Consider the following 26393-nt stretch of genomic DNA (forward strand, 5'->3'; position numbering starts at 1 on the left):
GAACTTTCTAATGTGGAAAATTTAGTTTAATTCGGCACATCAGTAATTGGGGACGCTAATAATCGTTTTACATATTTTTCTGCTCGGTGGTTTTCTCTTGAAATTGACTCGGCAGTTTTGAAGCAAGTCCACATTTATGCTACATTAAAGCAAATTATCCTATAGAAACAGACAGTAATTCCAAAATGAAAACATTTGAGGTATAGTTTATGTCCAACAAAATAACATGAGACATCCAGTTTAAGTTAAAATACAACGTTTCACTGCACACATGCACAAACCGTTAATGATGTGATACTACAAGTAATAATTAATAGTGAACTGGAAGACGTCGAAAAGTATACTCACTTGTAGTGGTGGGAGGCGAGCGTCTCGTGGAAGTACATGAGCTGCGCGCGCGGCGCGTGGTCCAGCAGCTCGCAGCGCCACTGCAGCACGTAGCTGCCGCGCTCCAGCATCACGTGCGAGCCCTGGCACACAGGCAACCAACGGTCAAATCTTAAGCTTACAAATATTTATTATATATTGCATGTCCTTAGCCATCACGGAACAATGGTGTTCCGAACGTTTGGGTGACGTGCGCGGAGCCAACGCCAACACGTAGCCAACCTTTTGACAATTTAATGAGATGTAAGGGGTGCATCGGGCGGATGCTATCCTTGCCCGTGTCATGGTACGCACGCAGAGGCAACACCCGCATTATATATATATATATATATATATATATATATATATATATATATATATATATATATATATATATATATAATATTAATAAGCTTTTACTTTCAAATACCAAACCCAAAAAGGGCTATTAATTTAGATCATTTTTGATATTAGATATCGAATAGATGTAAAATGTATGAAATATGTCTTTTTGTATTTTTATTCTTATAAAAAATATTTATCAATAAAAAAATCTTCACTCAAAACAGGCTGACTTGATGCCATGGGAAACTCTCTAGCAGCTGTTTCTCTTATAAGCACCATCTTTTATCAGCTGTCGGACCGACATGATCGAAGGCATAATAATAAATAAATAATGTACGATCCTACATCCGATATCGGATCGGACAATGTGAACAATGTCAACTCACAGTATGTAATTGCACCACCGCCGCAGTTGCCAAAGCAAATGCATATTGAAACTAAATACGAGACTACTAAAATTGAAATGACCTGTATGCTCTCTCCGTTGTGTGATAAACGTGGGCTCCACCTTGTGATGCTGGCCTTGCTAATGACGACGCTGGTGCCGAACAATCCTCTTCAACGCTGCCAGGGTCAGGGGCTGCTATAGTCAGGGGACGATAATGAATATCACTTAGATAAATTAAGATAGTAAGCAGTTACCTGTATGCTCTCGCCATCGTGTGCGATGAGTGTGGGCTCCACCTTGTGGAAGTGCTCGCCCTCGCGCCAGTCTTGCCGCGCGAGCGCCGAGCGACCTTCTTCAGCCCCCGTGCCGGCGCCGGCGCATACCACTGCAAAAGATCCTTAATATTTAATATATAATTAGTAACTTACGTATTTATTCCAATTTTAAACAATAACTTACTTATGTCGAATGTCAACAAGGGATTATAAATGCCTTAAATTAACATATCCTGATCACGGCACCAAACTGTAAAGGTACGTATATTCTTCACCGTATATATTTTGTAAAATTTTATTTATCAATAGTATTTTTCTATAATTAGACCAATGTTTTGTTATTATTTAGTAATTGTATCGTATTACTTGATTGGAATTGATAGTGACTGTGTAGTGGCCATGCGCGTTGGAGGGTCTGCCATCTCGTGGGCTACATTGGAAGTTTAAACTTGACATTGATACTACACGCCAGGAAACGAAGGGCTTCTGTGCTGCTACAGTTCGTTCACGCTCCCTATTTAAGGCAGACTAAGGTTGGACTATATTATCTGTAAGCTTGTCTACTAGGAAGTATGAAGATACCTGTAGGATCGTCGAGCTCCAGGTCGTGTGGCGAGCGATACACGGTGAACGCTATATCGTGTCGGAGAACGTCAAAGTCCCAGGTCAGCACGCTCTGCGGGTCTTTATTGTTCACGATCACTTCGTGCACCTGCAATAGACAGCGTTATTTTCACTGTTATGTTTGAACAAAAATCTTGGTCATGCCACGCATTTTTTATATATGTACTTGAAGTAGGTGTAAGTAAACTTATAAGACAATGAATTGCGTAAATCTTTGCTTTTTTTTTGTATTTATGTAGTATCCTGAAAAATGTACAGTGATGAACTTGAGCAACCACCGGTCCAATAGCTATTAAATAAAGGACAAATCTAAGTTTTAAAGCAATTTTTGCGTATTTTTCATTCAAATTAGTAAGAATTTATAATAATGTAACCAAACTAAACCACGCGTGTCAGTCATTCGATACCGATTGATTGACTAAGTATGTATGTATATATATATATATATATATATATATATATATATATATATATATATATGTACACTAATTTAAATACATTAACCTCCCCACACATACATCACAACAGCCATACCCACCTGGCCCTTCCCAAGGCTCACGGAGCGGTAGATGCTGTCCTCGCACAGCGGGTCCCCGTCGCGCTCGGTGAAGGCTCCGCTCACATACAAACTCTTCGGCACCAGGCCGCCTTCGTGCACGAAACTCTGGAAACGTGAGGATCAGGATTAAGATACATGTGTCTATACATGCCATACATGTAGCTAAGAATATCCCAGCTACATGACGTTGGAAAACCGATTTAAATTTGGACTTAGATTTAGCGCGAGAATATGATATGGCGCGAGTAACTAAAAATACGTGAATTAAACTGTAAAATTAACTTAGCGCCACTTGCACCATCCCACTAACCGGGGTTAACTGGTTAAACCTGTAGTTACCATGGTTACCACTACAATTTAGAATAGAATAGGATAGAATTTGTTTTATTCATAAACACACAAACAGTAATAGACGTACATAAAAGAGAACATAGTGAGATTAAAGAGTCACGAAATGGCCTCATGTCAGCATGTTGCTGGCGACTTCCAGCGCTGATCTTCCGATGAGACCATCGAGTGCAAAATAATCACGGAAGGTAACAGACAAAAGGAAAGAAACACAAAATAAACCGAAATAAATTACACACAGTAGACAAGCTAATACAAAAAGAGATACAACTTCAAATAAAATTGCACGAACGAAACGAACGTACCCGTACCGGTCCGGTCGGATCATATCGTGGCGCGGCATTAAGCGTGCATAACTAGCGCCAGGTCAGCGGTAGCTACACGATTTGACATTGGGTTAACATTTTAACCGGTTAACCGCGGGTTGGTGGGATGGTGCAAGTGGCGCAGATATACAAGACACTGATTGCCTAGCACGTTATCTTTTCACGGATTCACAAAGTAATATTTTTTGTTTTAATTGGCTCAGTATGGTAAACGATTGAATGAGTTTTCAAATGACTTATGCTTGGTGGGATCGAGTACAAAGGCGGCGGTTTTCAACATTAAATTATCTACAGGTATGCCCTGAGTATGTAACACAGGGCACTTTTAATACGTCGTTCCTTATGAACACTATCCATATCGGAGCAGCTAGTGCTCAAAGTATCAGAACAAGCACATTATGTTTTAACGATTTAGAGGCAATTTATGGGATAGCGACTGTACAAATAGACTTGTACATCCCTATATCCATATATCCATCCCACTGCTGGACACAGACTTCTCATTATTTGGATATATGGCCACGCCAGCCCCAGCTAGATAGCGTAACATATCTGTATGTCTTTCAAATAAATACCTATGTAAAAAGATCAAGGTTTGTATATTTTATGAATGCTTACCGTATGCTTATTTTACGTGTGAACAGATCTGTCTAGCTTAGAAATGAATTTAGCTGGTTCTATCGTAAAATATAATGTATTTTGACTTATGTATATTAGCTTACATATAGTGAACAATTGAACATGTATATTGAGTGATACTTTCTAAAGTAACGCACAAGTGAGTGACTTTTAGTGACTATCACTTCCGAATGGTGACAGACATACAATTTGACTAATAGTCGATGCACAATGTGTAGTAAACTGTACAGTCGCCATCAGATATATCGGAGCGGCCGAGATGCTCTGTTATATGTAATCACGCACTCTAACGCCTTGACAATAGAGGCGTGTTCAGATATTTGTGAGCACCTTGGCCGCTCCGATATATCTGAAGGCGACTGTACTAAACTTAGCGACAATACAAGGGATCGAGCACAAAGTGACGAGTATACAGTATAGTTCTCACGTAGTCGTAATACTGATGCGGCACGTTCATCGAGGCGTCTACTATGTCCGACTGCGTAGCGAATAACAGAACACATTCATTAACAAAAGTAAAGGGGTCATCCATTAATTACATCACACGAATTTCTAGGTTTTTTGACCCCCCCCCCCCCCCTCCGTCACATTTGGCAAACCCCTCCCCCCCTGGTGGGACGACACATTTTTCGAATTGGCTATTATTAATATTTTATCAAATTATTTTTGATAAAAGTATCATTAGTAATTTTATGACACAACATCGATTAGGAAAGAAAATTAAACGAATATCGTTCCAAAAACTCATTATTTTACATTTAAACCGATAAAAATTGAAAAAAAAATCGATTACTGATGATTTTAAAGTGACGTCACAAAGTTTGTGACTCCCCCTCCCCCTGTCACAACATGTCACATTTTCTTGACCCCCTCCCACCCCTAAACGTGTGATGTAATTAATGGATAACCCCAAAATAACTAACGAAACTATTATTTATTTGAAATGTGTTTTATATGTATAATCACACTACTATATATATATATCATAAACTGAAATAGATGTTATATATGAAAGAAAAAATGAACAAGCCCTCTCGTACCGGACGCCGAATTCGAACCAGCGGCTTCAGATTACACGGGACCTCTAGGCCACCCGGCCACTCATCAACAACTTGAATCTCGAACGAGTGATGCTGCCATACGAGTACGTACATGTACCACTCCGCTGCGGGACTAAATGGTGCTCCGGAGAGGATCTTCAAAACAGATCAAAGTATATCGAGAGATTTCTCGACTTAAATAGTCAGGGCCGGATTTAGGGGAGGGCAACCGGGGCTACTGCCCCGGGCCTCCACAAGAGGGGCCCCCAACAATAGAGAATTCGGTAAATTTACCATTTTATTTGGAAAAAATTTGGGGCTAGGGGGCCTCCACACCTTTATTGCCCGAGGCCTCGAGACCTCTAAATCCGGCATTGTAAATAGTTACGTAAATTTTTATAGTGTTCTCATTTCTAATTTGTGTGCCTTAAAGTATTACTACCCTGTTTTTATAATAATAACCATTATCTTAGTTTTTTTTTTATTATATACGTCCCTCTTGCGATCGAGTTCACATTTCACAAACATCTTTACAAGCCATCATTTAAAAATATATTTAAACGACTTTATTGTCAGTTTAAGGAATGCAGTAGTACATTACGATACAAGTGTGAAAAACAGTCGCTAATTATCGCACTAGTGCGGTAAAGTAGTACATTACGTAACTATGTCGAAAATTTAAAGGGGGTTGGAATGTTGCACGATACATGTGCGAATAGGCAATTCGCATCGATTTAAAACACTCCCTTCCTATTTTTCTCACTTGTACCGTATTGTACTATTTCGGAACATTTTCTTGCAAAGATTTTTGTAAGCTCGACCCACGTTCATAGTTCGTAGGTTTTCTTGGGTTCAATGAATAAAAACTAATAAACTTATGCAACATTAAAACAATATCTTAGTTATACCGACCCGCGGGCCGCGAACCACGCTCCAGCTCAAACTTTACTAATAACACAATAGATTCGACTCACTATTATATTCCCTTTTGCGGGAAACTTTTCATAAATGAGAAAATAGCTGCTGCGTTGTGGAGCTAAAGTGAATAGGGTAACAAGTTGAAGGGAGTTTTATAAGTTATACTTAGTTAAACATGAAACCATATACTACACTGGCCATAGAGAATAATTTGAGAACCTTCTCTTCAAAATACGTCAGTCCGTTTTGAGTAAAAACTAGCCAAAAACATTAAAAGGCAATAACGCACGTAAAGAGAAGAAAATAATATAATAATTTAGTAATATAACGTAACCGTCCCGTACCGTAACGCTTTACAACATGTTAAGTTTTACTAAAATGTGCATGCTAAGTATTGAATAAATAAGATCTATCTTATTATCTTTCGCAATCAAAACGGGTTACTTAATATATATTTTTTTTACAGATATTTCATTGTTTGACTATTGTTGATAAGCGAACGTACACAACCAAGTGTTAACTTTTTTTTTTTATTCCATTTATTGCATTTTTTTTGCATTAGAAAGAAGGTAAGCGATCTTAAGGTGTATTTTTATATAAATTATTTTTGAAAAATAAACACAGCTAATATATTTTTTTTCATGGTAGAGGAGGCAAACGAGCAGACGGATCACCTGACGGTAATCGAAACAATCATAAATATATTATATATTTTTATGTAACAATTATAAATCTCATTACGATCTTTTAATTTCTTAAGCAATATAAACTATTTTGTTTAAAGCGGTTTTCAATAATCTTCAATAAAAAGACATGTCCAGATTGTTTGCCTGTGTTTTAACTCAAAAAAAACCGAACGATAGTCATGAACATAATTACAAAATAAGATGTTACAGTTGAAGTTAGTCAATTCATGATAAATACCCTGTTAGGGCACACGATGTTGCTATATGTAACTTACTATTTAAAACCTATTAAAATATTATCAGCGTTTAAACTTTTCAGTGCTGCCACACTGGCTGTTATATAGCATCATGTGACAGGGACAACACAATAAAACACTATCTATCCCATCATGTTGTACCTTTCACACGTTATTAACATCATGGTCGAAGTTCAAAGTTCAAATATACTTTATTCTTGTAGGCCTAGCAACAAGCACTTATGAATAGTAAGACAGTATTCAACAGTCGACTTCAACATTTCCATAGAGTTCAAATATTCAATGTACCTTGCAAGGCCCTCCGAGGAAGTCCGGTATGAGGTCCTTGGGGATGTAGTCGAGCAAGCCGCCTGGCTGCAGGTAATCCTTGCCGCCGTAGAACAGGAACTTGCTGCGGGTGTTCTCATCTGGAATTGTGGGAAGTAAGTTAGTAAATAGGTAAGTATAAAAGTAATAATAACTTAAAATACTTATTCACATTTGATTGTTTTCGTGGTTACATCTCAAAATAGCCTGGGAAATATTGTAGGCAACTGATAGCGCCCACCTGATCTTCCAACTCAGAGGTAAAACTATTAAGGCCTTATTGGGATTATTTCGGTTTCCTCACGACGATAACTCGTATCTTATTCGGAAAGCAACGAAGCACGAATAGCTTTATTGAAGAAGTTAGAACACATTAATATAAAAGAGTTTAGGTAACACTTATAGGCTTTCAGAACGATATTAGGAAATAAAAATAACTTTAATTTACTTTGAAGTTGATTAGTATACCATGGTTCTTTTCACAGTATCATGCGTTATGGCATCATACATTGGGGTAAAACTTAGGGTGGCTTATATTTATAGCTCGTTTAGACTTGTCATAGATAAAATCGTGGCTACAGTCGGATGTCACTTTTAAACGTACTGACAATGACAGGTTGCACCCTTCCCATTGTCTCAGGATAATTCGCCACAACGATCTGTATTATCCTCAGTAGAACGCCAGATAACAAGAGATGCCTCATTTTAAGTTCATATGTTTCCAATAGAATTGAAAATTATAACTGCTATATAGGGCTGCGCATACGGTAAGGGGTTAAATGGATAATAAGTTTAATTTAAGTATAAACTACCTAGCTTATTATACAATTATTACAGGAGCCTCGTCGTCCAACAAACCACTTTGTGGTTTGGCAGAAATATATTGTAAATAGTTATAAGGCATGGAACGTGTATAAACGGTTTTTTTTTTAAATACAAGGCATGTAAGGGATTTGAAGAGAGTGCTACGCTATGACAACTACAAAAAGGCTTACCTATAATCAAAGAGAATTTGAAATAAAGGTGGATTGTCAAAGAAGACTTTGTAGCCAGAGCCAGCCACAGTAAATTTACTGCCATCTTTCGACACATGATTAAAACTTTTAGAACGCCATTTGACTTTGATCCTTATTCCTTCATGATAATTGTTAAATTTGTTACAAATCATGTGTCGAAAGATGGCATTAATTTTTTTTTTATGGTTGAGGAGGCAAACGAGCAGACGGATCACCTGATGGTAAGCGATTACCGCCGCCCATGGACACCTGCAACACCAGAGGGGTTGTAAGTGCGTTGCCGGCATTTAAGATGGGAGTACGCTCTTTTCTTGAAGGTTTGAAGGTCGTATCGGTCCGGAGATACCGCAGGCGACAGTTCATTCCACAGTTTAGCTGTGCGAGGCAGAAAGTTCCTGGAAAAACGCACAGTTGAGGACTGCCAACCATCTAAGTGGTGAGGATGGAAATGTTGTCGCGTAGGGCGATGGCGAAAAGAAACGGCAGGGATTAATCCGAACAATTCCTCGGAGCACTCCCCGTTGTACATGCGATAGAAAATGCAGAGCGAGGCCACATCTCTACGCAGCGCCAAGGAGTCAAGCCGATCCGAAATGCACTGGCAGTCGACAATTCGAGTCGCTCTTCGTTGGATGCGGTCCAGAGGGAGAAGCAAATTTACTGTGAGTACAAAATTTTCTTTGACAATCCACCTCTATTACGAATTCTCTTTGCTATCGTTCGGAAAATCGTTCAGCGAATGTACTTCAATGAAGCTAGAAATGTTTGCATATTAAAATAAGACAGAATTGGAGATACCAGGCGAGCAGAAAAACTAAGAAGCTTACCTATAAACGTGCTGACAATCGTCCACAATATCGGGAAGACCCTCGGAGCTCTCACAATGAGTACACGTCCCATAGTCTCGGGATAATTCGCCTCAACGATCTGTATGATCCTCAGTAAAGCTCTGACTCCAGGTCGCCAAAGGTGCCTCATGTTGAGGCCGTCCAGGTCTACCAGGAGGCACCAGGACTGGACCGCGTGCTCGGAGGAACGGGTGGCTTCTTCCAGGAGTTTGAGACCCTCTTCACACACGTGAAGTGTCTGGAAATATTACGTGTAGTATAAGGTTACCAGGGAAGCAGAAATTCGTGAAATATTTTATTTTGACCTTATGTCTCTATTAAATATATTTAAAAACAATTTTGTGATATAGCCAGTCGACAGTAATCATCACTATCTGTTGCATAATATTTTTATTTCTATATTTTATTTAAGGGGGGGTCAATATCGCTCAGTCAGATTTCGATTCAATTATACTGTGATTTTTCTTAAATATTTAAACGAGACTGTTTCATCTATGAGACCAATTTCTTACATAAAATGTATTTATTTATGTAATAAATGCTGGCGGATTATTTAGTTTAGGGATGAAATAGTACATTACGATACAAGTGCGAAAAATAGGAAATTCGAAAAGAGTGGGGATAAATTAACGACCGAAGCGAGTGTTTTAAATCGACACGAGTTGTGAATTACCTATTCGCACATGTATCGTACAACGTTTTACAGTACACATGGCTCTTTAAATTTCCGACATAGTTACGTAATCTGCTAATCTTCGCACTAGTGAGGTAAAGTAGCGCCATATGTACTGTAAAAACTATTATAATAATTAAGAAACAGTTGGTATTGGACTACTATAGATAGTAGTTCTAATTTGTTGTGTATCACAGCCTCAATTCCGACTCTTCTCTTCTTCTTCCTCGCGTTGTCCCGGCATTTTGCCACGGCTCATGGGAGCCTGGGGTCCGCTTGACAACTAATCCCAAGATTTGGCGTAGGCACTAGTTTTTACGAAAGCGACTGCCATCTGACCTTCCAACCCAGAGGGGTAAACTAGGCCTTGTTGGGATTAGTCCGGTTTCCTCACGATGTTTTCCTTCACCGAAAAGCAACTGGTAAATATCAAATGATATTTCGTACGTAAGTTCCGAAAAACTCATTGGTACGAGCCAGGGTTTGAACCCGCGACCTCCGGATTGCAAGTCGCACGCTCTTACCGCTAGGCCACCAGCGCTTTTTTTTTTCCTCAGCCTCAATTCCGACTCATAATCCAATTAATCTACATTAGAGCGTAATAAAATTAAATAATTATTATAAGCACTAGTAGACGCTCGTTTCACAACTAGGTCATTTAAAATACTTCACGGTAGATAAATAAATAAACGCAGTTGCAATGACTTGCTTAGCGCGTGTTATATGATTGGCATGTAGCTATAGACCTAAAACCAGTTTTACTTGCACGTGATGTATAACAGTGTAGGTATAACATACTAGTTATTAAGAGTACCTATAGCTGGTAAGGTTGGACTTAATTTATGATTTCCAGCATACCTAATTTATCAGATTAACAAGATAGTGTGTTTTTACAGAAAGCCGTGTTCTTTGGCAGCTAGTATGGTTCTAAGTTTATTCCTCATTCCCGAATTGGGTACTTGACACATGTTGAATATTATAACAAAATTTAGCTAAATGGATAGAAAATGAGCCATCCATTATAAAAAAGTGGAATTAAAAAAAATATTGAAATTATAAAAAAATACAAGGCTCCAAAGTCTAAAAAAAAAAATTTATTACCTTTAAAAACATAAAAGAAAATAGTACCATTCGATTCCTTCCATTTTATTGAAAAATAAATTGTATGACAACTATACACATAAACGCAATATTTCAGGGTCAAAATGACAATTTCCTTGATCGTCCGTACATTTAGGACAGACTTATGTAATGTGACGTCTCATTACAATATCATTTTGTTAGAGGCGTTCCAATCGTCGAGTGCGAGCGTCAGACTTTAACTCTCATTTCTGATCTTATAGAAATTTGATCCTCAGGAAAATAAAGATCGATTGACATTATTTACAAGGAACTGTCAAGTATCCAATTATTTATGTGAGTATTTATGGATCTAAGATAGTTGTTTATACTTTAAAAGATAAAATATCTTTAAGCCGCTTTAATCTAAACTTGCTATAAGGACAAAATTTGCTTGAATATATGTGTAATAATGTCCTATAATATTTATTTATTTATTATATAAGAATTTTCTAGACATGCGCTCAAATGCATTGTTGTCGAGAGTACTTATTGGTTACGTCATGTAACTTGGTGGCTATAGTTCTCCACCTGAGTGTACCACTTACCAACTTCAGGAGGCCGTCTTCACCGACGGACTTAAGGAGACCCTTAACGTCCATCTGACCGAGTCGTAGGATGTACAGCGGACGTCCGTCTGTAAAATATGGAATTTATCAGTGGAAATGGCTTTAAATGAAGTGAACCTTAGATTTTGATTTAACGGCCTTCTAGCCCAGTCGGTAGTGATCCTGCCTACGAAGCAGGAGGTCCCGGGTTCGAATCCTGGTAAGGGCATTTATTTGTGTGTTCATCTCAGGTATGTGTTCCTGAGGTATGGATGTTTTCTATGTATTTATCTGTATCTGCGTATATGTATCGTAGTCTAGTACCCACAACATAAGCCTTATTGAGCTTACTGTGGGGCTAGATCGATTTGTGTAAGATAAGAATGTCCCATAATATATATATATATTTATTTGATATTAAAAATAAAATCGTAGAGCAAGTCCTAGTCTAAAAATATTCAGAAAGGATTAGGCACTAATAAATTGCATCAAACCAGCGACTTTCGCACTAAGATTGGCATACAGAGACTTATCCAATTTGAAGTCACGTACGTAAATGGCGTAGTGATACCTTGTGACAGCATCTGTCTGTCAATGTGTCTACATTGTGACCTCTGCCAGATGTGAAGTAGTAGTTAAACTTAGAGGATTTTAATAACAAAACGTCCGTGATACACGGACATACTCGTATTAAATATGTTAAAACGGGTCACTCACGTAACAAGTATTACACGTAAACTTAGAAGAAGCATCTCTAGTCAGTGGCAGACTTTTTTTTTTCAAATAATGTATATCGTGTGTCCTGAAATCAAGCGAAAACATTTTATATTGTGCCATCCGCCGGGCATGTACAATGTACGGTCGGACTGGTGCCGTTTACGCCGGAGTAGGGATTAGGAGAGCATCTCACGGGACTTCTTCACGTTGAAGAGAAACCTTAAAAAAGCATCTGTCTATTGCTGTACCTTTGTCGTGATGATGCCATCCGCCCGGGAAGTACTGCGCCACGACCTGCGGCGTCTCGTACTCCGACAGTATACGGTCGACCTGGTGCCGCTTGCGCCAGAGCAGGGATTGGGAGAGCATCTCGCGGGACTTCTCCACGTTGAAGTCGCGGGCGCGGAGGAAGCGGAGAAGTGTCGTGTCTGATGGTACCTGGAGGAAATAACGTCTCATTATTATTGTTATTCACATTATATCTTCATCTTCACAAATCCTAAAAAAAGAACTAAGGCTGCCTTTCGACCAGAGATGTGCTATGCTTGCTATGCTATGTTTTCATACAGCTACAGCTACGTTTCAAATGTATGAAAGTGAAAACATAGCATAGTACAACATAGTCCATCTCTGGTCTGGTTATCCTTATCGATATCGATGATGATCCCTTACATAAACATGAATGACATTGTCAGTAATCAGGAGTAATGGCAGCATTGTATGTGTAAATGCAGAATAAGAGGGCTTAGGTCCCTCTGATAGTCGTTCGATTTGTAACTAGCCCCAAACGGCTAATCCTTTGTTTATTGTTAAGTAAAACCGCACGTGCTACTACCTGCAAAAAAGGGTCTAAAACTTAATGTTTTAAGCCCGCGGAAAACATTCAAGTTTGACTCCAAATCAAAAAGTTACTTGGCATAGGATCAGACTATTAGGATGAAGACTATAACTGAAAAAAATAGTATCCAAGAAAACAATCAAGCTCAACCTCTTCCCTTCCCCTTCTTCAAATACGTTCGTTCTTACCTTTCCCTTCTGCAAGTCAGCGATCCACTTCCTGAGCTGCAGAAGTCTGGACTCCTGCATCGGCGTCAGTTCCCCGAGGTATCGCTTGATGTACTCGCTGTCGAGCGTGTATTGGTCTGTAACAAGGATATTTATATAAATAGGGTCTCTATTGTTTTCCATAAAGTTTTAAGTCATAATGTATTGTTTGTCGGCATTTTCATTAGCCATAATTTGGTTTTTCTCAGAAACGCGTAACTTTTCAGGATTGCCATAAAACAAACCTAACCTATATATAGGATAACCTAAGGAAATTCCTAAAAAGTTAACGGTTTCATAGTTAATGACTAATGATAATATGACTATCATTACATTATGACTTTCAATAATTATGCGAAAGAAAGGGACCCGATATAAATATCTACCTTTATTTACTAGATAGTTAAGTTACGATCAAAACGTAAAGACAGACTTAAAACAAGAAATATGTGTGATACCTACTAAACCTAGACGTACCTAAGCATTAATCTACCGGTCGATATAATACAGGGTTTTGAATATCAATTCAGTAAGTCAGTAAGCACGTTGTTTCGACTTGAGAACTAGCCACGTGCCGAGAAATGGGTCACAGGTCACAGGCGGATTTGAGGCGAACGTTGAAACGATTCAGGGTTATTTCCACTTAGTACAATGTGAAATTATTTAATTTGTTGGATAAGACGACGCTTGTACGAGTAGTAATTAGGCGAGAAGCCTTCAAATTCAAGCCACGGCTCGTACCGATTAGTTTTTCGAGACTTATGTAGGAAATATGGTTAGATATTTACCTTACATACATACATTAATAAAAATTGGGGACAATCTTACACAGATCGACGTAGCCTCAAACGAAGCAAAGCTTGTACAGTCGAGTTCATAAATATATGAGCAAATCCAAGGCTTCAAAAATAAATGAGCATAGAAAAGTACATAAGTATCTGAACAGATTAACCAATCAATAATATGTACACATATCACCTGTCATATTAATCTGAGCCAGTCACACAATAATATGTAAGCAACTGAAAACTGATAAATGTCTGTACTAATATTTTTCAAAATTATCTAACCAAGTGAAAGTACACAAATACATACGCAAATTTTTTCAAATATTTATAAGCATGTAGTGGCACAAAAATATCTGTACTAACGTTTTACAATTTTATGTGAACACGTAAGTTGGTAACAAAACCCCCCTCGTTGAGCTCTAGCAACCTTACTCACCGGCAGGAACACAACACTATGAGTAGGGTCTAGTGTTATTTGGTTGCGGTTTTCTGTAAGGTGGAGGTACTTCCCCAGTTGGGCTCTGCTCTAGATCTGGAATGAGATCCGCTGCACTGTGCCCTACCACACAAAGCAAGATGACATTCACAATGCCCATACCTCTTTTTTGGACGTAGTTTAAGGACGTACAGTCAGCATCAAAAGTAGCGGATGAAACAACGCGCCAAAAGTATCTGATATTCCGGATAACTTTTCCAAATACAGATAATTCTCTAAAAATCACCTTCAAAACTATATCTTTTACAGTCTAAATTGGTCTACATATAGAACCATCAACTTTTCTTAAGCTGTTACAGAATGGTAGATACTTTTGAAACCTTGTTTGATCCGCTACTTTTGATGCTGACTGTACCCGGGTCCGAGTGTAGTGTGTACATATTTTGGCACCTTGTCCGTATCAACATTTAATACCTTGACTGTCCAAGGTTTCCTGGAGGGGAAGGCAGAGACCATGGATTTCCACTTGCTACGATCCTGACATTCTTCTTTCGCTTCACTTTTCTAACATTCTTCATACACGTTCGCCGGTTTAGGATGCTCTTGACTAAGCCTTTGTTCAGGATTTACCCGATTTGATGAAGAAAGTCTAGCCCTTCCAGCAGTTCCAGCTCCCACTTCTACTTCTCCCTCCCCCTCTCGCCCTTATACACTCTATAGATGTAGTGACAAAAATTGAGAAAAGTATGTTGAAATGGTTTGGATACGTGGAAAGAATAAGTGAAAGAAGGCTAACAAAGGGAGATATTTACCAACTGGTAAATAAATGTTTTTGGCGAGATAACAAATCACACATGAATTTAATCATGAGAAATAATATAAAAATATGTAAATGTTTTTACGTGCCCCAAATACATTTAGTTCGAGATACACGGCCTAATTCGAACTTTAAGATATTAGACCTAGACCTAAATATTTGACGTATATTAAAATTCGAATGGGCCGACAGTTAAAATCGGCAAACTCTCAAATTAAGATTAATGTATGAGCGATATGTGTAGCTAGCTTAGAAGACGAAAATCGAATTAACTACATCAGTTACTGCAAAATGCACTTAGCGTTAGTTGCCTCCCGCTGCTACAACACAATGTTCACTACAGATATTCAAGTATCGGAAGGCTTCTAGAAAACGGAAATGTTTTCGGGAATTTCAGAAAATTTTCACAGGAACTAAAGGAGACGTTCATTTTGGGAATGGAAATTTATAATCCCTATAGAAAAAGATGAGAAGTTTCCAAAACTTTTCCCTGTGAAAGTTTCGAAATTTGGAAACTTTTTGACGGCACTCCAGTAGTTACGGCTGTTAAGGCTCTTTAGACGGCGCGTGAACTCTCATGCGATTTTAGTTACATTGCGAACTATTGAAATTACATCCAATTCAGCCGACTGATCAAATACCGCAATGTAATGAAACTCGCGTGCGAGTTCTCGCATCATCTAAACTTTTTTAGGCTTACCTTTATCCGTGGTGGGGCACTCTCAATTAAATATAGAATATAAATGAATTCACCAACTAACGACTTCACTATGACTCAACTATGACTTCACTATTCACTATTTGATAGTCCTCATACACATATTTAATGCATTAATAAACTAACTAAAGTAGAAATAGACATTTTAAAATCAACTATAATATTGCTAGGTGAAAAGCACATACACGTAATTATGAACACATTTTCAGCTGTGAGTGATTTCAAGTAACAGTTTCGAGTGCACGCATTAAGAGTTCACAAAGAAAATCTAAACGTGCATATTTTTATAGATTGCTTGTGGCAGTTGAGGCGTCGAAAGCTTCAATAATTTTAATTCATCATTCAGCCATTCTTTGGGAAAACAAAATGGCTAATGTTTTATAAATTACAATACCGTTGGACAAAGCTCTTTTTAATGATAATGGAAATACATTAACAATATTTTTAAAATAAAGAGCGTTCTGTATTGTGTTAGAATTTGAAGACTTATTCAAACGAGGTCAAAAAGGAGAGGTTATAAATTCTGCCATATTTTTTTCTGTTTGTACAGGTTGTACCTAAACCGACAATGTTCTTATCCAATTCCAAACACATACAAAAAATACATGTATACAATAAATACAAATTATTATCTTATTAATAATACCTGATAATATCTTCAATTACGATACGATTTAAAAAAAGAAGATACTTGCCATATATGTGTAACTCATTTACTGTGTATAGCAATAAAACGCCATCGCTCGAAACGATGCCGCCATACATTTGGCTTTTGATCTATTACATGGCGCCACTTTTTGATATTTAACAAATTGAACACATATCAGTGAAAGAATAAGGATCAAAGTCAAATGGCGTTCTATAAGTTTTAATCATGTGTCGCAAGATGGCAGTAAATGTACTGTGGCTGCAAAGTTTTCTTTGACAATCCACCTCTATTTCAAATTCTCTTTGATAATAGATATTTTCTTGCTATTAATACTACGAGTACTACGGTGTAGCAAACGAAAGGAATAATAAAAGCTTTGATTTATTGATAAATATACTGGATAATTTTGGGGTTGTGATCCTTACGGTCATACTAAACAAATTTCCCGATCCTTCTATTATTCAGGTGTATATATGTAATATAGGATTGAGAAGACATCATTCTCATTTAAGTCGAATTTCGGTGAGGGGAAACATCATGACGAAACCAGACTTAATCCCTACAGTATGCGTAGCCAACATGCCAATGGTTTACGATCTGTAGTGAACGAAACGCAACTGTCACTGGCGCACTAATATAGAAGAGTGATAGAGAGAGCCTCAAAGCGTTATCGTAGCGCAAGCGATTGTCACCTTTACTAGGCATCCAGGCTGCGTAGCCATAGCCAACGTTACAAGCGATAACGCTCCGTAGCGTAGCGTAGTCATCTCTCTCTATCACTCTTCCATATTAGTGCGACGGTGACAGTTGCGTTTCGTTCGCCACGGAGCGTGAACGATAGGGACGTTGGCTACGCGGATTGGTCTACTAATCCTAGGTTAGAAGTGAGTCGCCCTCGTAAATATTACAGCGGCCCTTTGCGCGGGAAAGCACTTTGATGGGAAGGAATCAAAGTGGAACGTTTATTTGTGTAAGATCCACCAATAATGTGTATCTATACCCAATTACTAATGCGAAATTGTAACGGGAAGAGCACGTAACGCGTCCGGCACGTAATCGACGTAACGAGCCGCGTCCGACACGTGCATGTACTATTCGGTTTCCACACGTGATATATAATTATATCCGATCAGATATGAATCACCACCAGTATTGGCAGGAAAGCACTAGTTTCATTGAGTTGCAGTTGGTTTCGAAATTATCGATATATTTACGGCTTCTAGAAAGATAGTTACTTATTGTAGGTATACTTGTGTCGAGCAAAATATAAATTGCATTCATGCATCATCCATTTCTGAGCATAGGTCTTACATCGAGTATGCCACTTGTCCTGGTCCTGAGCTAATCTCATCCAGAAATGCCCCGCAATATCCTAATGTGTCGAACCAACGGACGCCAGGCGCTCCTTTCATCCGAAAACGGGAAAAACAGACACCAATTCAATCATGCCCCTTATAATTCGATTTAAGTTTGGTAATATATCACACGTCTTGCACCTTGGTGCGACGACGACTCCCGACACTCCTCACTCGGTCTTGAAATTTAATGGCGCTAAACACGCTCCATGGCTCTGTCTTCCTCTTTCTTGTCGCCACTTCCCGTTACGTGGTCAGCTTTCTTAGTCTTGAGGTGCCACTTGCTCCGCTGATAAGCGATTTTCAATTTTCACGACGTGATCTTCGTATAACCGACGTACCACCTTAGACTGACTCGGTTAGTTTCTCAGTAATGAGCGTTAGTTTGAAACTACCCTTTTGCGATTATTACGCACTTATGGCGTTATTCATAAACGCGTTACAGGCCTACATTAGCTATGAATCGTTTGTCTTTATCTGTCATTTTGATATATGTGTTTGCAAGAAAGGGATAAAACATAATTTAACTAAATCAGGCTCGTAGTTTTATGAATAAGGGGGTTAGTCTTTGAGAGTAACTCCATCCGACCACCCGCATTTCCGTTGTATGAAGTTTTTGCTGGTGGATTTTCTTCATAGCTCATGCCCCACTGCCGTAGAGTAAAACAGTTTAGCCCCATGGTTGTCTCTCAGAGGCGGCGTTAGGCGTGGGCCACCGCTTACGGCCTCGCGGCCCGAGGGGCCTCGCGCTATATCTCGGGCACAACGTAAAAATGACCGTTATTCAAAAATTCAAAATTCAAAAATGTATTCTGCAAGTAGGCCTCAAGGGCTCTTTTACAAGTCAGTAAAACATTATAGTAACATCATATAGAGACATGAAAAATACATAACAACATTTATAAATACAACAGCCAATACCTGGGTAAACATTACATTATAATAATCTTAAAATAAATAATTACTACAATACAATAGAGATGTATAGTCTCTATTAGGGAATGCAAAAACCGGAGGTTTTTCAAAACCGGTTTTTTCTTCGGTTTTACCACAAAAAAAAACCGAAACCGGTTAAAACCGGTTTCGGTTTTTAGAATCAACAATTCTTAAATTCATCGCCATGGAATAAAGAAAAGATTGCTTGTTGTTACATGTAAAAACGAATGCTAGTATAGTACGAGGGTTGCTACTTATATATCCGGAAACAAAAAAACAAACGTACACGGCTGAAAATGGTTTTATTGTTTTTCAAAGTATTCCCCTTGATGATCTATGCACTTTTGCATTCGTGTAAACCAATTTTTGAAGCACTTCTGACACTCCGCCTGAGGTACCTCCATAACGTGTTGTTTGAATGCGTCGACAGCATCTTCAGCGGTCGAAAATCGTTGACCGCGTAATTTATTTTTTATATTGGGAAATAAATAAAAATCATTGGGTGCCAATTCAGGGATGTACAGCGGATGACCCGTTAATTACACATTTTGACCTTCCAAAAATAGACTTGTTTCGCGTGACGTATGACAGCTGGCAATGTCATGATGAAGAATGATTCTTCGTCGCTGGTTAGTTTTACGAATTTGTTCAAATACTTCCGGTAAGCAAATGGTCGTGTACTAATCTGAATTAACCGTTTTACGGTTTTCTAGTGGCACTGTAGCTACATGGCCATTAATACCGAAGAAGCAGGCCACCATTTGTTTCAATGTACTTTTTGCACGAGTAACTTTCGTAGGGTTCGACTCATTTTGAAACACCCATACCGTTGATTGTTGCTTCGTTTCGGGATCACATGCAGATCCAGGATTCGTCACCTGTATAGTGTATATAGATGTTATAAACGGCCTTTGAGTCACCACGGTTATATTTTTTTAACATTTTATTGCACCATTCAACGCGAGTATCTTTTTGCTCCTTAGTTAAGTTGTGCGATATCCAACGCGAACAATTTTTTTTACAGCTAAATGATCATGTAATATGCTATTAATGCTAGTCATAGAAATACCCAGAGTAGACTCTATCTCGCGGTACGTAACATGTCGGTCGTCCATTATAAGTTTTCGCACAGCCTCAATATTTTGTGGTACAACGACCGATTTCGGGCGACCTGCCTTAACTTCGTCCGTAAGCATACTACGTCCACGATTGAACTCACTAAACCAGTGATACACAGTAGTTTTAGATGGAGCTTCATCACCAAAAGTTGAAGTTAGTTGATCTATGCACTGTTGTTGCGTTAAACCACGCCGAAAATCATAATAAATCATAGCACGAATATTTTCACGAGTGAGTTCCATTCTTGCAGCGAGATGACATTTAAAACCCGTCAAAAACAAAACACTAGCGTTAATAAGAAAGAAAAAATATACCGGCCAGTACTTAAACAAGTTCAAATTTTACCATGGAGGTCAAATATACTATTTAAGAAGATTGTAATCCCGGTTTCCGGATATATAGCAGCCCTCGTATATACACGATTTTATCACGAAATTAAAGACAGAATATCTGACTATTTTATTGTATTGTATGGGAATTGTCAAATGACTTAATGTTATTTGTAACTAGGAATAGGAACAAACCAATTATATTAAATTATTTTTTTGGTTTGTTGATCAAACTAACACAACACCACATTATTTGATTTGATGTCGATTCAACCGGTTTAGGATCGATTTACACCCTTATAATGAATAAAACATGCAACTTAGTTAAATAAATAAAAAAACCGAAAAAAACCGAAACCGGTTTTTTCAAATTCTAAAACCCCGGTTTTGGGTTTCCGTCAAAAAACCGGTTTTAACCGGTTTTTTCGGTTTCGGTTAAAACCGGTTTGCATTCCCTAGTCTCTATGATTAAAAATACATTAAATCTGGAGATGTAAAAGGTCCCCAATGTCAGAGTACTAATACTAATAAGATTTGGAAGTCTCTCCAAGTGTCAAAATAAAATTTATACTAAATAAATAAACCGCGTCTGGACTGTTAAACTAGCAGTCTCATAAACTAATGCTACAGAATACATAACTAGTATGTACCAAGTCAAGAATATTATACAATATTACAGAGACGTATAGTCTCCACGGTTAATACATTAAGTTTGGAGATGTATAAGGTCCCCACGGTCTGAGAAAGTAATAATACACAATAATAATGACATTAATAGGATTTGGAGGTGTAAAGGCTATCCAAGTGTCCAAGAAAAATAAATAAAAAAAGTGTATGAAATACATGTTTGTTTCTTGCGCCACCAGAGGGCCTCGTTAAATCTACTTTGCCCACATAGATATTTGGTCTTGCCCCGCCACTGCTGTCTCAGCTACTTGAATTCTATGCACAGTCTCCATAGCTAGCGTCCATGTGTTGGAAAGGAGCAATACCAAAATAGAAAAAATAGATACAAATGAACGAAGTACTAATAATTCACAAATTTACTGTTATCACCTGTCAACAAGCCAACACTTGCCATTGCCAAACACCAATACTAAATCAACATTGCACTAAAGCCTAGCATTATTGCCAATACGCATCAATATCCATTGCGATAACCATTCAGTTTCATAAGTGTTAACATTAACAACGTATTTCTAGTAGATAGACTTTATAACGTTGCAATAAGGTTTAAAAATGTTCAGGGTATTATGTTCACTGTGTACACAGAAGGCAAAAGTTCTAACTACATATCACATGATAGTTGCAACCTTGGCGATTTATGCTCTATGAAATCGCACGCCTTGTTTTTGCATTGCTTAAAGAGCAGGGGGGATCTTTCTCTTTTACTCTCACTAAGATGTAATAAGAGTGACAGAGAAAAATGCCCGCAATTGACGAATTTCGATTTTCGCGGTTATAGTCCAGGTATTAGGCGAGTCTGATGTTAAGAGGAACTTGGGAGCCTAGTCAAGATGATAATAGTATATCGACAAACTACAAACGAGTAGAAAAAATGTATCGAGATGACAGGGGCTACGAAAAGTTACGTAATTATTTCCATACATTATTTAAGTTTCGATTGGCGTTTTCTGAGCGTTTCCTTGAAAAAGTGCCACTTTCGTAAATTTTGTGTTTTTTTCTACTCAGAACCACGGGCTCTTTCGATCCTAATGGGAAAAAAAAAATCCAAGGATTTTTTCTTATTGCATTACCATTTCCCCATATACTTTGTACGGCGATAACAAAAAGTTTGAAAATTGTATGGTAATTTTGGGATGCTTTTTTTTCTCCTATAAGGATGAAAAGGACTCGCGATCCTGACTAGAAATAAACCAAAACTGGCAAAAAGATCACCAAAAAGTTGCAAAAAAAAGAAACTCGTAGTAATCGGGGTAAGAGGGCGAAATATACCTTTTCGATTTAAGTGTCACCCACCCATCAACAATCTCATCCACAAAACATTATCTATAATTGAAAATGCGTACGTATGCGTAAATAAATAAATAAATGCGTACTTAAGGTAAGGAGAAGACCGCCATTTTTTTTTTTTTTGGTGGGAAGTTCTATCTGGCAATAACTTATCGTATTAATATACATACTTCGCTCAGACACAGTCAGAAAGGAAGATCTTCACTCCTTCTGCTCTACCGACCTTCTGCTAGTGGAGTATGTGTGCAAGCGCAACAATTAATAATAATAATAATAATTTATCCCGGAGTCGTTTCAGCGTACGGTCTGATAGATTCTTAACCAACACCTTGAGAGACTCTCTAGGTGGTTGGATCAAGGGTCGGATGCAGAAGGCGGTGATCTTGGACACGGCGCGGATAGTCCAGCGGTTCGTTTCTCCGCGACCCTGACCACTGGCAGCATGGGCCCTGTCCCGCTGCTGGCGGCACCCCAGGTTAGGTTTTTTACAATGTGTTTGTTTGTTTATATGTGTTTTGTATTTTATTTTTAAAATCATACTATAAAATTCCTAACTAATAATAATAATACAATACAATACAAATACAATACAAATCCTCTTTATTGCACAACCTCTGAAAATAATGTACATGGAAACACAATACATTACTTAATAATAATAATACATTACTTAATTTAGATTTTGTGGTCCATAGAGTTATAAGTATTACACGAATTAGCAGCGATGAAAGAGCTTGCACGTAGACGGTCTTTTCCACGTTGAGTTTAAGTTATTATTTGAGAAAGGACAATTTGCGAGTAGGTTATTAATGTTATAATGATCCTATAAGTGGTGGTTAAGTGGTTAATTTAGCAGTAAGCTTTTGGAATACCATCACAGGTTAGAATAGACATGCAAGGCTGCATTCGAATTACAGATGAAAGCTCTTCAAACAACACACAAAACTAAACTATATAGTTTCTGCTTTAGGGTCTAAATTCTAATGGCAAAGTTAGTGGTAAATGCGAAGTCGCATTTCGACGAAGTTGCAATTGAAGTAACGTGCTAAACCAAATAGAACTTTGTGTAATTAAGCAGGCAAGTTCAAGGCTGAATCGCTGCATTGCATGAATCGTAAAGGTGCAGTGGTTGATATTAATGTGTTCTAATTTGGAGTACTTATTGTTAAAACCGTACATTGACCCCCCTGTTGAGACCTCTATTGCACTCGCATTATTATATTGCTCACGGAGGTCTGCCTCCACTCTATCCGCCCAACGATATTTAGGATGACCAACAGGACGGCGCCGACCCAAGGAAGCCTTTTTTGTCTCTATTATAAGTTATTTGTCAATTTTTAATTCAGTAGTTATTATTTGTAAATAGTTACCACTAGTAATATTAGTATTAAGATGATTGCAATGCCCTAACAGGGTATCACGTTAGACGTGTTGCCTCTCTGTCGCACTTGTAAATTCGTACGTAAGTGTGACAGGGACGCAACACGTCGAACGTGGTTCGCGGTAGGCCCTCTGGCATCATAGGCGGGAGAGCAATATAATTATGCGAGTGCGATAGAAAAGTCAACAGGCAGGTCATTGTACGAAAATCTATATGAAAAGCGTCACTGCTTTAGTTAAGTATACTTGTATCGTACTTTCATATAATAATCTTTCGTATGTGTGGTGGTCAAACTCTTCTTATTTGCTATAAAGGTTAATGACTTACCTTATTATTTTATTTTAAGGTGCAGTAGGTCAGAAAACATATTTAAAAAAGCCGTAGCGCTTTTTTGGACCACAATATGACTGCCATAAATTTAATTAGCAATCTTGACGCCTTTCTCTAGGGCCTGTATCGATACGAATTTTGACATTCACTCGATAGAAAAAAACCGGCCAAGTGCGAGTCGTTATTATTTATAAAAACCGCAAAAAAAATATGTTTGTTGTATGGGAGCCCAACTTATATATTTATTTTATTCTGTTTTTAGGGTTCCGTAGCCAAATGGCAAAAAACGGAACCCTTATAGATTCGTCATGTCCGTCTGTCTGTCCGATTCTGTCACAGCCACTTTTTACTTTTTGTTGTTTTAGCGGCAACAGAAATACATCATCTGTGATAATTTCAACTGTCTAGCTATCTCGGTTCATGAGATACAGCCTGGTGACAGATGGACGGACGGACGGACGGACGGACGGACGGACGGACAGACCGCGTTTGACCCTTTGGGTACGGAACCCTAAAAAATCACCAATATAGGTTTAAAATGCACTTAAAAATTTGTAACAAATTATGCACAACAGTTAAAAATATGAAAATTACTTCTAAAATTTATTTCAACGGACAAAAAAAAATTAAAAACATGATATCCGCGCTCCCGGGCACTCACTTCCATCTCGCTCACGCTTACGCTCAGTGAGAGTGAGAGAAGAACAAGAACTTACTGCATCTTAAAACAAAATATTAATATCAGGATTATACAACCAGTGAAACAAACTTTTTTTTTTGTTCATAAAACGGTCAAAAAATTAACTTAAAACTTTACCTGTATAATCAAACAAGAATTGCAAAATCATCGAATTAAACCAGCCTCATTGGTACGAGCCAGGATTTGAACCCGCGACCTCCGGATTGAAAGTCGGACGTCATATCCACTCGGCCACCACCGCGGTATGAGTTTTTCGAAACTTATGTACGAAATATCATTTGATATTTACCACTAGCTTTTCGGTGAAGGAAAACATCGTGAGGAAACCTGCATACATCTGCGAAGAAATTCAAAAGTGAATGTGAAGTCCCCAATCCGCATTAGGCTAGCGTGGGGACTATCGCCCGAGCCCTCTCGCACATGAGAGGAGGCCTGTGCCCAGCAGTCGGACGTATATAGGCTGAATTATTATTATTATTAAACCAGCCTGTTTGTTTGAAATATTAGTTATAACCAGTTTAAGTAAGTTTTCCTTAAGCTACTTTTCCTAAGATCTGATTTTTCTGTCAGATAAAGATACTCTTCTTCTTCATGCTTGTGAAAGAAAAAATTGTAAAATCAGACCTAAGACAAGTTATCTTGCATTGTAAAATCATTACACTATACACATGGTCTTGGAACTGACGTTTATAAATACTTGAGTATGGAATATTTCGCTACAGTAAGTTATTCTAATAGTTTACTAATATTAGAAAGGCTAGCTAGACTATAAATCTACAGAAAGTTTAAAACAAACCAGTTTCTACATTAATCTAACGATAGACGAACATTTCTAATTTATATAATACTTTTACGCATACATACCTCTGTCAACGCCCCAACACTCCCAACAGTTTCAAAGCTATGAGCAAATAGTTTAACGGAAAATATCTAGATAATCTAGGGCATCCCAGGCAGTTCACGTCAACACGAATAACATGTCGTTTCGCATGTTCAGCACATGCATATTCCTGAAATTGTCACCATAAGCCGACGGCAAAAGGTCGAATTTTGTCCCAACGCTCTAAATTACCATTTTAATTAAAATCGACGCTGAATTAAATACAGGAATCTGTAAAACACAGATGTTGACGTTTCGTGTCCTGTCAGCGGCGGAAACAGCTACGAAGTACTGGGAAAAAAGTAGCTTATCCCATTCAACCACATACATTGTTCCGTGAAATAAAATTTAAGCTGTTTTGCTTTAATCTCTGATTTAGCGCAATAAGTTAATATTATAGGACATTATTACACAAATTGACTAAGTCCTACAGTAAGCTAAACAAGGATTGACTTAGACAACGACTTATATAATATAAATAATTAAATACATAGCAAACACCCATGACTCACGGGAACAAATATCCGTGCTCATCACACAAGTAAATGCCCTTACCAGAATTTGAACCCGGGAGCCCGGGACCATCGCTAGGTAGTTGCTAAACCTTTTCCAAATTACAGCTTTCCAAGTCTGAGAAAAACTGCGATAGAGGGACAGGCGCCGAAGTGTCCACATTTATACCATGAAGGCTCTAGCTCCCATGATTATCAGCGCTGTTTCTTTACGAAGCCGCTTTCGCGGCTGGATGTACATGATTTTCCATATACCTCTCCGTACTTGGAATTATAGTAAATGGAACTCCTGATGCACACAGTGCAACTGCGATGCAACCTTTACCTCGTCTCAGACATGCATAGTATAACTTGATCTATTGGATGATTGTACCTACTAAGTCTAAAAAATAAGATCTTTATGTACTGATGAACATGATAAAACAAT

At 38.1% G+C, this 26393-nt stretch overlaps 1 protein-coding gene across 3 annotated transcripts in view; it reads right to left on the bottom strand.

Annotated features, from left to right (window-relative positions):
* LOC133524590 (protein real-time) overlaps positions 1-26393 on the bottom strand; it is a 289768-nt gene that overhangs the window by 186945 nt on the left and 76430 nt on the right. For 2 of the 3 annotated variants that reach the window (XM_061860690.1, XM_061860689.1), the window contains exons 6-15: positions 13025-13140; positions 12247-12436; positions 11282-11370; positions 8921-9179; positions 7060-7178; positions 4298-4348; positions 2537-2662; positions 1957-2086; positions 1354-1496; positions 349-470 (exon numbers count right to left, since the gene is read on the bottom strand). In XM_061860690.1, the coding sequence (XP_061716674.1) occupies positions 349-470; positions 1354-1496; positions 1957-2086; positions 2537-2662; positions 4298-4348; positions 7060-7178; positions 8921-9179; positions 11282-11370; positions 12247-12436; positions 13025-13140 (1345 nt within the window). The remainder of the gene's footprint in view (positions 1-348; positions 471-1353; positions 1497-1956; positions 2087-2536; positions 2663-4297; positions 4349-7059; positions 7179-8920; positions 9180-11281; positions 11371-12246; positions 12437-13024; positions 13141-26393) is intronic. The other variant, XM_061860691.1, reaches the window with a different exon arrangement.

Source organism: Cydia pomonella, chromosome 13 (assembly GCF_033807575.1).
Source record: "Cydia pomonella isolate Wapato2018A chromosome 13, ilCydPomo1, whole genome shotgun sequence".
In the NCBI taxonomy this organism is placed as follows: Eukaryota; Metazoa; Arthropoda; class Insecta; order Lepidoptera; family Tortricidae; genus Cydia; species Cydia pomonella.